The 13,624-nt window shown below is 35.8% G+C and overlaps 2 protein-coding genes across 2 annotated transcripts; both read left to right on the forward strand.

Annotated features, from left to right (window-relative positions):
• Window positions 1-6,696: 6,696 nt before the first annotated feature.
• On the forward strand, window positions 6,697-7,569 carry LOC148801173 (uncharacterized). Its single transcript, XM_088900333.1, has one exon. It carries the CDS (start codon window positions 6,697-6,699, stop codon window positions 7,567-7,569), a length of 873 nt encoding a protein of 290 aa, XP_088756459.1.
• Window positions 7,570-8,920: 1,351 nt separating this feature from the next.
• LOC148801174 (uncharacterized) lies at window positions 8,921-12,997 on the forward strand. The gene is made up of 2 exons (XM_088901673.1): window positions 8,921-9,561; window positions 11,881-12,997. The coding sequence occupies exons 1-2, from the start codon at window positions 8,986-8,988 to the stop codon at window positions 12,709-12,711; spliced, it is 1,407 nt and encodes a 468-aa protein (XP_088757799.1). The 5' UTR covers window positions 8,921-8,985; the 3' UTR covers window positions 12,712-12,997.
• The last annotated feature ends 627 nt before the right edge of the window (window positions 12,998-13,624 follow it).

Here is a 13,624-nt window from a genome sequence, read left to right on the forward strand (position 1 = left end):
TATACGTGACAAAGGCCACATACCCATGATTAGCCACCTATATACACTGAAGATACATACACATGCCACATGTACAAATTATGTTCACATGGCAATGACTTAGAATTGACACTTGGTTTAGGAAACGAAGTGGTTATGTACAAGTATAATGCTATATATAACATTACAGTAAACAAGCCATAAAAACATTCCATTAATCTTCAAGAATAGTTTAGGAAACGAAAGTCGACAACAGTGATTCCAGTGGTGGTAAACATGCAATAAACATACCATTAAGCTTGAAGATATTGCATGAAATGGAGAAAAACATTAAAAGAAAGGGGGAAAATATGAAACCTGGATCCATATATACTTGCGATTCTGGTGAGGACCATTCTTTTGGTGGCGATTTCCGATGGAAATGGTGGTCGGAAATGGGCGACGACAAAGCAAGAACCCGCGGCGACAAAGAGGTTAGTGCTTGAAGAAGACATGCGAATGGGGGAGTCTCGATCGAGGGGTCTTATTTGAAGGGTGGCCACATGAAATGGAAGCAAAACTTCCCCGAAAGCATGAAGTAATAAAAGTCGGCTTCATGCTTTTAAAGAGTATGAAAGCCAAAGTAGGAAGTATGCCATCCAAACACGATTTTGTGTTTTTCGTACTTTTGTACTTTCAAAAGTACTTTGATAAGTCTATCCAAACAGGGCCTTAGACCACTTTTTCTTTCAAGTCAAATAAGTCAACACATGATGTCATACTTATATAATAAAATCTCAAAAGAGAGATAGAAATAAAAAAATTATATAAAATACAAAAGATTGTCTATAATATTTGTGTACATATCTAATATTATATATTTATCATATTAAACAAAAAGTAAATATAAAAATAAGAAGTATTTTTATTAATAATGAAAATGAAATACAAGATTTAAATCCACTATAGCAGACCATGCTTTAGTTTCTTATCCTTTTTATTGGATTCTGATAAATATATTGAAAGTATTATTGTTATTTGAAATTACCATGTGCAATGCGTGTAGATATTTACTAGTTGAGATAAAAATGAAAATAAATGGCTTATAAAATAAAATAAGCTCAAAAACTAAATAATATAAGTTTTCGTAATTGATAAGAAAAAATCCATAGAATGTCTATTTCATGTCCAAAAAGAATAAAAGAAAACGTTCAACATAGAGAGGAACTACTTATTTTGGAGGAAATTTTGGGATTACACACACATATATACAACGGGGCTAATATGTCTGCCCAAACCCAATTGTCCGACCTAAGCCCAGCCCAGGCCTGAGCCAAACCATTAATTATGTATTTTCCAACTATTCGCTATTATGGAAACTGATTCAGAAGACTAGAAATCAGGGCATCACTGTGTGATATATATATCAACCATTAACCATGAAGAGCGGAAATAGTCTTGGTTTAATTTTTGTGTGCTACGTGTTCATTTGGATCTGTGACTTCTAATTTTCCTTTCTTTTTTGGGTGTCTGTATTCTAGTTTACGTGTTACTGGCATTAGTTCCCTTGTGAGTTGTGAATATGAAACAGTACAATATTGCACTAGTACTGTGTATTAGCATGGAATCATTTTGTAATATTTTCCAATTAAAAGCTATCTATGTTTGGACTGATCTGCTACTGTGCTACAGATGATTAATGTGTAATGTAACAACAACATAGCATTATATAAACACCTCCTTAGATGGGTTGAAATTGCTGAACTTAATGACTTATTAGCTACTTTTTGTCTTTTGGTAAGTCATTATCGGCTGGGAGCTCTTAATGGCCAAGCTTGGATGATTAATTATTATATTTCTAAATATCTTATTATACTATTTAGTCATTATCGGCTGGGAGCTCTTAATGGCCACAGGTCTGTACCGTGGCAGGGTACTATTCTACCACTAGACCACTAGTGCTCCTCTCCTTCTATTTCTTCTTATAAACTTAAAGAATAACATTAACAAAAGCAATTTCAGGGTAAAAGCAAATGTTTCATGAGTTAAAAGAAAAAAAAAAGGCATTCATATTCCGTAAATATATAATTGAAGAAAAGAAAAGGAATCATAACAGGCATTGTTTGAAATGTTTGATGAATATTGATCATATTTACAATCATGGATGTCAAGTGGATTGGCCAATGCTCCATACACATGGGCCCACTCTGAATCTCCTATCCACAAATGCTTTCCATATAGGGTGTTCATGGTCCGTTTTGATGAGGTTTAGAGGATATCTCAGACCAAATCAGTAAATTATAGTTTCAGAAATTTTCAGATCAAATTAAACTATTTTGGTATAGAAACCAAACCAAGCCAAACCATTTTATTATAGTTTGGTGCAGTTTCTAATACGGTTTGGGGACTTTGATCCCTTCTATGAAGAGGATCATTTGGTGCAGAGTGTCACCAGTTTGAGGCGTCAATAATGAAATATATTAACATGTATGACCCAAACAAATATGGAATTAGAAACATTTGAACAAAGAACAATGGAATATACTTTACATATAAATCTATTAATAAAATTGCAATGAAAGATAAATCAGTTTATTGTTGACAATTTAAATATGTACAATGTATAACAAAAGCAAAAACCTTAAGAACAACGTAAAATAATCAATTATATAAATGCAGTAAAAAATCAGAACATGAATAAAAACATTCTTATGTATGTAAAACATATAATTAAAAAATTAAATAAATCCTAATTTTTTTGTGCAAACTCCAAAGTTTCAAAAATGGTTGATATTTTACTTGTCTCTCGAGTCCAAATTTGAGTCCTTGTTCGGTTGTTCTTGTACTTTCAGTTCATCAGTGTTCAGTGTTCACAGTTGAACACAGGTCAGAGTCCAAAGACAGAGATAAAGGGGCTAGGGCTTTTCTTTTTCAAAGAATAGAAGAAATGAGATGGGAAGATGAGAGAGAGATTCTAGTAGTTTATTGGCGAGTCGGTGACAATTGTGGGAATGGGGTGGATATGGTTTGGATGAATAGAGGAAGATGGTTTCAGGTTTCTTGGGTTGGAGCTTTTGTAAGGGTTGGAACTTAGAAGCAGAGATGACAAGATGAGAGAGAGAGAGAGAGAGAGAGAGGTGAATGGATGCCAAAGTGACAGATAATCAGCGACGATAAATCGGAAATAGCAGTGGTGGTCGTTGGTCAGTGGAGTGTAGGGGTGAGCATTCGGTTTATTTAGTTAAAAACTGAATCAAATAAATTAAAATTTTAAAATCAAATTAAACAAATCAAAACTAAATTACAAGAAAATCGAAATCTTTTGTTTTGTTTTTGGTTATATATATTAATATATATTATGAAACTGAATTTCATTATAATATACTATATACAATATATTAATAAATAAATATATTATATATTATATAATGAATTTTGATTAATTCGACATTTTTGGTTAACCAATTTTTAATTCTAAAAACTGAATTAGTCAAACCAAAAAAATTATAGTTTGATTTTTTATTTAACTGAATAATGCTCACCCCTAGTGGATGTCATCGGCAATGTATATAGAGGGATATTCGATATATATTATATTATATTAAAATGGTTTATGATTTGATTTGATTTATAAAATTTAATAAACCAAATTGAAACCATAAACCCTATTTTTCAAAATTATGAAACCGAACCAAAGCGCAAATTCGATTTGGTTCAGTCTGGTTTTACGGTTTGAACCGTACAATGAATACCCCTATTTCTCCCTACACACGAGGCATTACCGGGTGCAATGAGGCCATGCATGAAACACTACAGTAGTGATGTATCATTCTTACCGATTCCGTAGCCCCTTGTACACGCCTATTGTGTGCAGCTGCTCATCAGACCTTCCGTTGGACCATTTTTATTTGGTATTTAGGCTCAGTTTGGGAGGGGTGTTAAGAGAAAATCTATTGGGCCATCTACAATGAATGATCAAATATTCCCCCAAGTTGCTGAAAACAATGCTGACCCGTCCCATCAACACAAATTAAATATAGTCTTAAATATAGCCTAGCACTTTATCAGCTGCCTGCAGGTTAACCTCTCACTCTCTCATAATCAGCCAAACGGAAGGTCTCAGCCTCTCAGGGTCAGGCCCCCCTTGATCAGCATATATAGAGATATATAGTCTACTTACCTCCATGACCAGGTCGCTAATCCTCAACCTCAAGGCTTCCCACACAGCTCCCTTGTGAGACTTTTCGCATCCTTCAGAATTGAAGGCGAGAAATCACTGTCTTCGATGCAACAAACTTGATGTGACCTGGTGGATTCCATCAAATGTAGAAATCACTGTACTAATCAATCCAATTAAGGTAACCCTTCAGTTCAAGGAATGGAGGGTTTTGGCTTAACACCCTTTCATTTTCATTAGTCATCCATTGGATCATTTCTCTCGAGTCTCGAGACGTATCTCAAATCTGTGCAAAAATGTATAGACTTGGTCGTTGACCTGTCTACGTACGTAATAGTGTAATACATAGTCAATACAAGGGTAAAAAAGGAATAAAAAATATATATAACTTGAGGAAAACGGCAATTAAGTGGATGTTAAGGTTGGCGCCAATTACCTATTTAAGGCAGTAAATTATAGCAAATTTTTTTATCAAACCCCTATACTCTCCTCTACTAAGGAGTGTAAATCTGTTTCTATTACAATATTCAAAACAAAATTTATAATTTTTTAATATTGGACAAATTTAAAATTGAATTTTGTAAGAAAAAACTAATTTTCCAAACAAGTATGCAAATACAATTTCTCATATAATTGATTGATTAAACCCATTGAATTTAATCTCTTATAAGATTAAAATCCAACATGCATCAACAAAAGGCCAAATTGAAATTGTAAAGGAGAGGCTACTGCCAACGGGGATGATAGATGTTTGTATTGCTCGTGATCAAAATAGAAGAACACCTCTCCATTTGGCAGCTAAGAAAGGCCAAGCTGAGGTGGTGGAGGTGCTTGAGAAGTAACTGGGGTGTTGGTGGATGGTGGAGGGACCATTCTACATCTCTGTGTGAAGCATGGCCAATTGGAGGTGTTAGAGTTGTTGCTGGGATTAATTGGTGATGTTGATTTTGTGAACCATAAGGATGGCGATGGCAACACTGTTCTTCATCTTGCAGTAGCTAACAAGCAGATTGAGGTATGATGGTTGGATCACCTTCGAACTTCAAACCTCGATCTCTGTATAAAATTTTCTACAAAGCACAAAGCATAAAGAAGGATTTGTGTTTTGGGCTTAAAACTGTTTTTGATTTTTGTTTTCAAAGTAACACTTGTCATATATATGCGTATTCAAAAACAGAAGTTTATACAATCATATATATAGCCTTAAATTAATGAGATTCTAATGTTCTTTTGAATCACTAGCCAAAATCCTATAACGGGTTGCTGGTGGATTTTTGAGTCAGCCCGTATATATTAAAGAATTGAATATGGTTTTGCACTTAAAATCTTAATCAAATAGTTTCGAGTTTTCCTAAAATTTGATTACTACTAGAAGAGCCCTTACATACGCCAGCATGACTAACAAAGAGAAAAGTAAGAAGAGAAACATGAGAGAGTTTTAAGAAAGAAAATCTACGTAAAGAATCTTGGCTTAGGTGCATTGAATCAAATTATATAGCCAAAAGTAAGATTCTACCCGTCCTATTATTCAGGAAAAGAAATTAATAAATTTTAATTATAAAATAGTAGTATATATAGTGGTATGCAACCCAACCCAACTTGACTTTTTTGGGTTGGGTTCGGGTTAATCCAATCCAAGTTGTAGCCTTATATTTTTCTTTATTTACGATAAAAATATGGTTAATATAAGAAGAGAATTAATGCCAATTTTTTTCTTATTTAATTGTCAAGCAATTTTATTCCTTCCTATGTAATCGTGTCTTTTGCTAATGTAAAAAGCACTCAAGTCCTTATCAAACATTATGCAGCTCACTTGGGATCGAATCCGGCGTCCACCCTTTTTTTTTTTTTAGGGGTGGGGTGGGTTATGGGTTGGGGGAGATGGTCTATGCCTCCCATTGTCTAACCCTTCAGAACATATAAAAAAAAAGCACTCCTTATATATCATTTTATAAATTTACTTAAACCTATCCTATAGTTTGTATTTTACTAAAACATCCCTTATAGTTTTACATTTTACTTAAACTTATAGTTTTCATTAAAAACTAACTATTTGTTTTGCCATCTGAAAATAATAACATGATCACCTAAACCAAGTGAAAGATGTTCAAGGGCAGGGACCCATGGTTATTTATTCCAAAAGCACCCCTGAATTGAGTGGAAAATGTTCAAAGGTATGGATCGATGGTTGTTTATTCCAAAAGTATCCCTAACACAATTTTGTATAGAAAGCAAAATTGATCAAATAGAGAAAAATAGTGGTTATCCATGTTTTATCAAGGGCAAAATTGATATATTTTTTAGTTTCTTTTGATTAAATTTATTTGAATGGATGTTAGGGTTAAAACTGCCATTTTCCACTTTCATCTAATGGAAGATTGACTAAGTAAATTGATTATAAACTATAAATAGGGAATGCTTTAGTAAAACACAAACTATAGCATAAGTTTTAATAAAATCATGTAACTATAGGAGGTGTTTTAATAAATGACCCAAAAAAAATTTACTTACCTTTAATACCCGTCCAAGATGAGAATGTGTGCCAAAAAAAAAAAGTACAGATGGTAAGGTTTTTGCTTGAGAAAGCAGCCATTAAAGTGAACTCTGTAAATAACAACTCCTTCACATCCTTGGATGTTTTAACAAATGGTCCTAGAGATTTGATGGATATGGACATGGAAGAGGCTCTTCGAGGTGCCGGGGCTCTAAGATTCAGAGATATACCTCCAACAACCCATCATCACACCACATCAACACATCCCATAGTACAGATCCCTCTAGCTGCACAACATGATGATCAAGTAATCCATGAAAGACAACAGGATTTCAAATTGTGGAAAAAACCTCAAAACCACGAAGACTGGGTGGAAAAGAAGCGGGGTACATTAATGGTGGTTGCATCGCTTATTGCAACCATGGCCTTTCAAGCAGGAATTAATCCTCCGGGTGGAGTTTGGCAAGAAAACAATGAAGATATATCACAACTTGCAGGAACCTCTGTGATGGCTGATATGTATTCAGACGTATTCCATGAATTCATCAACTTTAACACAGCAGGATTAATAGCCTCTCTAAGCATAATTCTACTGCTGATAAGTGGATTACCAATGAGACACAGGATTATTGTGTGGATTCTGATGGTGACCATGTGGGTCGCCATCACAGCAATGGCTTTAACCTACATTAAGTCATTAGATGCCTTGGCACTGGAATCTGAATATGGTATGCTTTGTAAGTTGAAGATTGGGATCATTGTGTGGTTGAGTCTCATGGGCCTTCTTCTACTGGTCCACACCGTTCGCCTGCTCAAAAGAGGGCTGAAAAAATTGGTAAAACTGCTTCGGAGGAGAAGAAACACAAACACATCAGCTGCTAGTATCATCAGTACATATTACTGCCATGTCTTGCATCTGATAGGGTTTCGTAGCCATTGACACTTGTCGTTTGTAGAGATAGGCATGGCATAAAGAAATTGGGTTTCACCGTGCAGACGATGACATATATAATAAAATTATAGTGTGTTGTATGTGTTACAAATGCACTCAACACCACACATTTGAAACATTGTGTTGTTTAAGAAAATGCGCAAGGATTCCACACAAATATTTGTGGTTTGCAATGCATTTGTAGAGAAATCCAAGAGAAATTTGTGTTATTAACCTGTGAATTCATGGAGGCATTACCATGATTAAAATAAATACTTTGATTATATATTTATAATTTAAATTCTAAAATATTCGATGTATATAGTATTATATTATATTAAAACGGTTTATGGTTTGATTTGGTTTATAAAATTTAATAAACCAAATCGAAACCATAAACCCTATTTTTCAAAATTATGAAACCGAACCAAAGCGCAAATTCGATTTGGTTCAATTTGGTTTTACGGTTTGAACCGTACAATGAAGAATGAACACCCCAATTTCCACGTCCCTACACACGAGGCATTACCGGGTGCAATGGGGCCATGCATGAAACACTACAGTACTGATGTATCATTCTTATTGATTCCGTAGCCCCTTGTACACGCCTATTGTGTGCAGCTGCTCATCAGACCTTCCGTTGGACCACTTATATTTGGTATTTAGGCTCGGTTTGGGAAGAATGTTAAGAGTTTGCAAGAGCTAGAGTGGGTACAAAACCAAAGACTTGGCAGCTGGGGCTAGCACTTGACCAGCTGCCTGCAGGCTAACCTCTCACTCTCTCAGAGGACGACAGGTCCAGGAGTCCTGAATAATCAGCCAAACGGAATGTCTCAGCCTCTCGGGGGATATAGAGATATATTGTCTACGTACGTACCTTCTCCATGACCAGATCGCCACTCGCTAATCCTCAACCTCAAGGCTTCCAAGCTCCAACACAGCTCCCTTCTGAGACTTTTCGCATCCTAATTCAGAATTGAAGGTTCTTTTCTTCCCTTGCGCTTGCGAGAAATCATTGTCTTCGATGCGACAAACTTGATGCAGAAGTCAAAATCATCCTACTGATAGTTGGAATTAGTAGATTCCCTGTGCAAGGAATGGAGGGTTTTGGCTTAACACCCTTTCATTTTCATTAGTCATCCATTGGATCATTGCTCTCGAGTCTCGAGACGTATCTCAAATTTGTGCAAGAATATATAGACTTGGTCGTTGACCTGTCTACGTTCGTAATAGTGTAATAAGTAGTCAATACAAGGGCAAAAAAGGAATAAAAAATAGATATAACTTGAGGAAAACGGCAATTAAGTGGATGTCATGTTAAGGTTGGCGCCAATTGCCTATTTAAGGCAGCAAAATTCTCCGGCAAGTGAAGTGACAACATTGTTTTAGAACAAATCAATTGATTAGAACAATTGAGAGATCTCAATGGATAGTAGACTTCGTGAAGCAGCACTTCAAGGGAACGTGAGCTCCTTGCTTCAATTGCTTCAAGAGGACCCACTCATTCTTGACAGAGGTATTGGAGCTTGCATCACTGAGACTCCTTTACACATAGCCTCGGTGCTTGGACACGTCCACTTCGTTAGAGTGCTTCTATCAAACAAGCCTAAACTTGCTTTGAAGCCAGATGAATCACAAGGTCACACACCCTTACACTTGGCATCAGCAAAAGGCCATGTTGAAGTCGTGAAGGAGTTGCTGCTGCCGACGGGGATGATAGATGTTTGTATTTCTCGTGATCGAGATGGGAGAACGCCACTCCATCTGGCAGCTATGAAAGGCCAAGCTGAGGTGGTGGAGGTGCTTGCTCAAGCAATACCAGAAGTAACTAGGGTGTTGGTGGATGGTGGAGGGACCATTCTACATCTCTGTGTGAAGCATGGCCAATTGGAGGTGTTGGAGTTGTTGCTGAGATTAATTGGTGATGTTGATTTTGTGAACCATACGGATGGCGATGGCAACATTGTTCTTCATCTTGCAGTAGCTAACAAGCAGATTGAGGTATGATGGTTGAATCACCTTCGAACTTCAAACCTTGATCTCTGTATAAAATTTCCAGAACACACCAATCAAAATACCTGTGGCGTTGAAATTAAAGCACCAATTTAACTAGGTTTTTAACCGTTTTAGACTATGTCAGGTTGCTTCTTCATCATGAGGATAATTTGGGCCTTCCTTTTGTACATTTTATTTTAGGTTTGGGGTACTTTTTTTTTTTTATAATTTTGATAATGGTTAATAAATTTTAAGCCACTAGGCTTAAAGTAAAGCTTTGGGGATGAAAAAAAACATCTTGATGATGGGAATTTTGATCAATACAAAAAAAAAAAAGAAAGGCTTTTACCAGCTGGGTAACACCTTTGGGATATAGGGGATGTTTGGAACCATGGTTATTTTTCAAAAAAATGGTGTCACATCGGATCCATATAGGCGTCTCAATTCAGCCGATTATTAAAAAATCGGGTACATGCCTCAAAAATCGGAATCCCACCGTTGCATAAAACGCCAAATTTGGCATTTCATGCATCGGTGAATTGTTTTTCCCAACGGTTGACTGATGTATATCCTATGTGGTGCTTACCTGTCAGTACATACATGAAAAAAGGGTGATGAAAATCACCTTATCAAACAGCATAGTATTACTCACTACCTACGTGATAGAAGCGTTTTTTTCTAAAAAATGAGTCTTAGAAGTATAAGCGTTTTTTCTTGAAAATCAGTCCCAAAAAACACCATGATAGTAATTTAGGTTGTATTCGAAGATAAGTTTATTTAAAGCCCCAAAGCACAAAGAAGGATTTGTTTTGTGGGCTTAAAACCGTTTTGATTTTTGTTTTAAAAGTAACAGTTGTTATTGTATGTGTATAACACATTTGTTTACCACAACCCCAAAGCGCAAAAACAGAAGCTAATACAATCATAGCCTTAAATTATTGATATTCTAATAATTTTTTGAACCACTAGCCAAAATTAATCCTACAACGGGTTGTTGGTAGATTTTTGAGTCAACCCGTATTAAAGAATTGAATATAGTTTTGCACTTAAAATCTGAACCAAATGGTTTGGAGTTTTACTAAAATTTGATTACAACCAGAAGAACTGAAGAGCCCTTACATACGCCAGCATGACTAACAAAGAGAAAAGCAAGAAGAGAAACATGAGTGCATTTTAAGAAAAGAAATCTTACATAAAGAATCTTAGCTTACCAGAATTAATTAAATCAAATTAGCCAAAAGTAAGATTCTACCGTCCTATCATTCTCTAGATTAAGAGGTTATGTGATTACAAATCAAGCCCAAGAGGCCAAGATCTTCAAAGTCAGATACACATCAATGTCTGTTGACTGCTCACTACACGCATACATATTATGTTAACAAAAATTAATTTTAAAACTCAACAACCTAAAATTCCATTAATTTCTATTAATAATTTTGCAAATAACACCATTTAATATTAATTTAATGAATAAATTATAACTAATCCAGTTAGAAAATATTTTTCCTTTTTATGTTAAAAATATAGTTAATATAAGATGAGAATTAATTAATGTCAGTTTTTTTTATTTAGGAAAATCATTTAAAATTCCCCATGATTTTTCAGCATTTTTTCTAAACTCACCATATATAATTCTTCAAAACGTCGAACGAACCCCAGGTCATCACTAACTTCACTCTAAACAGACTAACTGTATCAGTTACCCTTTATTATATTCAACCCATTTTTTAATATTTTAGAAATATCCCTGTTATTATTCGACTCAAAACCCATTTTTTTAGTTTCCTTAGAATACTTGCAAGCAGCACAATGAGAGCAAATCGTCTCTCAATGAATAGAAATCTTATATATAAGGCAGTTAGGTGTTTAAGGGCATTTTAGTCATAAAATATGTTTAATAAGGCTGATTCACTGTTCAGGGGCAGTTTGGTCATGAACACTAACGGTGCTTTAAGGGATGTTTAGTTTTGCAAAACAAAAACTCATTCATTGATAAGGGGTTAATTTCCTGGATGTTTTGAAAAGTTATAGTGAACTTAAGAGATGCTGAGAAGTCATGGTGAGTGAGTTTTCGACAATTTCCCTCAACTGTGAATCTGTGATGCATTTTTATTACTTCCTATGTAATCGTATCTCTTGTTAATGGAACAAGCAATCAGGTCCTTACCAAATATTGTGAATCTTTTCAGCTGCTGTATGTTGTTATGCAGTTCAACTTTCATCTCTCCTAGATCTAATGATTTAGACAGAAATTCTTCATTATACATGCTTTTAATACATTTCCAAGATGAGAATGTAATGGTGGAAAAGAAAAAAAATGTGCAGATGGTAAGGTTTTTGCTTGAGAAAACAGCCATCAAAGTGAACTCTGTAAACAACAACTCTTTCACAGCCTTGGATGTTTTAACAAATGGTCCGAGAGATTTGATGGATATGGACATGGAAGAGGCTCTTCGAGGTGCCGGAGCTCTAAGATTCAGGGATATACCTCCAACAGCCCATCATCACACCACATCAACGCATCCCGTAGTACAGATCTCTCTAGCTGCGCAACATGATCAAGTAATCCATGAAAGACAAATGGATTCAAAATTGAGGAAAAAGCCTCGAAACCACGAAGACTGGGTGGAAAAGAAGCGGGGTACATTAATGGTGGTTGCATCGCTTATTGCAACCATGGCCTTTCAAGCAGGAGTTAATCCTCCTGGTGGAGTTTGGCAAGATAGTAGTGATAATAGCACCAATGCTATCACACCACCACACACTGCGGGCACCTCTGTGATGGCTGATATGTATCCAGACACATTCCATAGGTTTGTCAACTGCAACACATTGGGATTAATTGCCTCTCTGAGCATAATTCTGCTGCTGGTAAGTGGATTACCAATGAGGCACAGGATTTTTGTGTGGATTCTGATGGTGGCCATGTGGATCGCCATCACAGCAATGACATTAACCTACCTTATGTCGTTAGATGGGTTGGCATCAGAATCTGATTACGAAACTATGTTTAAAAAGTTGGTTATTGTGGTTGTTGTGTGGTTGTGCGTCATGGTCCTTCTTCTCCTGATCCACACCATTCGCTTGCTGAAAAGAGGGCTGAAAAAATTGGTAAAACTGCTTCGGAGGAAAAGAAATCAGAGCATCAACGTTTAACAAACTATGCAAGCAGGTTTATGCATGTGTTTCTCCCTCTAAACCTAAACGCGTGCATTTCGGTGTGTGACTCTTTTGCTTTTACCTACCTTGATCCCTTCTTTTCGGTTGTCTGTGTACGTCTTACGTGTGCTAATTAGTTGGTTTGTTGAATGAAACATCTTGCACTAGTGTGTTGTAATACGGGAATCCTTCCATAATGTTTTGAAAGTAAAAGCTCCTTGTTTCGACTCCCAACCCGCTACAGACAATGCAAGCTGTGCCAATGAGCAAGGAAACCCAATCAAAAGTTACATATATTACTGCAGTATTGTTTTTCTTCTGATGGGGTTTTATGGACATTGACTCTTCTCGTTTTTATTTTCAAAGAAAAAGCAGCATCTTCATTCATTAAAAAACAGAACAAATTGACAGTTGAATACAGAATCGTAGCTTACAAGCTAAAATAAGCAAAAATGTGAGTAACTCGGTTCTGCGTTCTATTAACATGAAAAGAAAAAAACTATATATTGATCGGAAATACTTGATTAGATTGTTGATGTGAAATCAATGAAGTTGCTCTTTCCATGTCATAGTTATCATTCTTGTTATTCAAAAGGTTTATAAGTTTTAGAGTCAGAGTGAATGCTCAACTTGGTAAGATTAGTATTCGAAGCTGCTAATTCCAAGGCGCTTACTAAGACTCACCATAGCTGTCTGCTGCCCAACATGGCTCCTTTAACAATGGTTAAATTGGTGGAAGTGCATTGGAGGATGAAGGCGATCGAGTTTTGCAGGAGATCTCTCATTCTCTTGTTTGCCGTAATGTGATCTCAAAGAGCCTATCCAACTAAAGAAGAGGTTTTGTAATGCCAATTTGTGCATTACACCAAACAACTCATGTAAAAGTTGGGGTGTCAATGGACCGGTTTTG

Source organism: Nelumbo nucifera, chromosome 3 (assembly GCF_055504915.1).
Source record: "Nelumbo nucifera cultivar China Antique chromosome 3, China Antique-T2T, whole genome shotgun sequence".
NCBI lineage: Eukaryota > Viridiplantae > Streptophyta > Magnoliopsida > Proteales > Nelumbonaceae > Nelumbo > Nelumbo nucifera.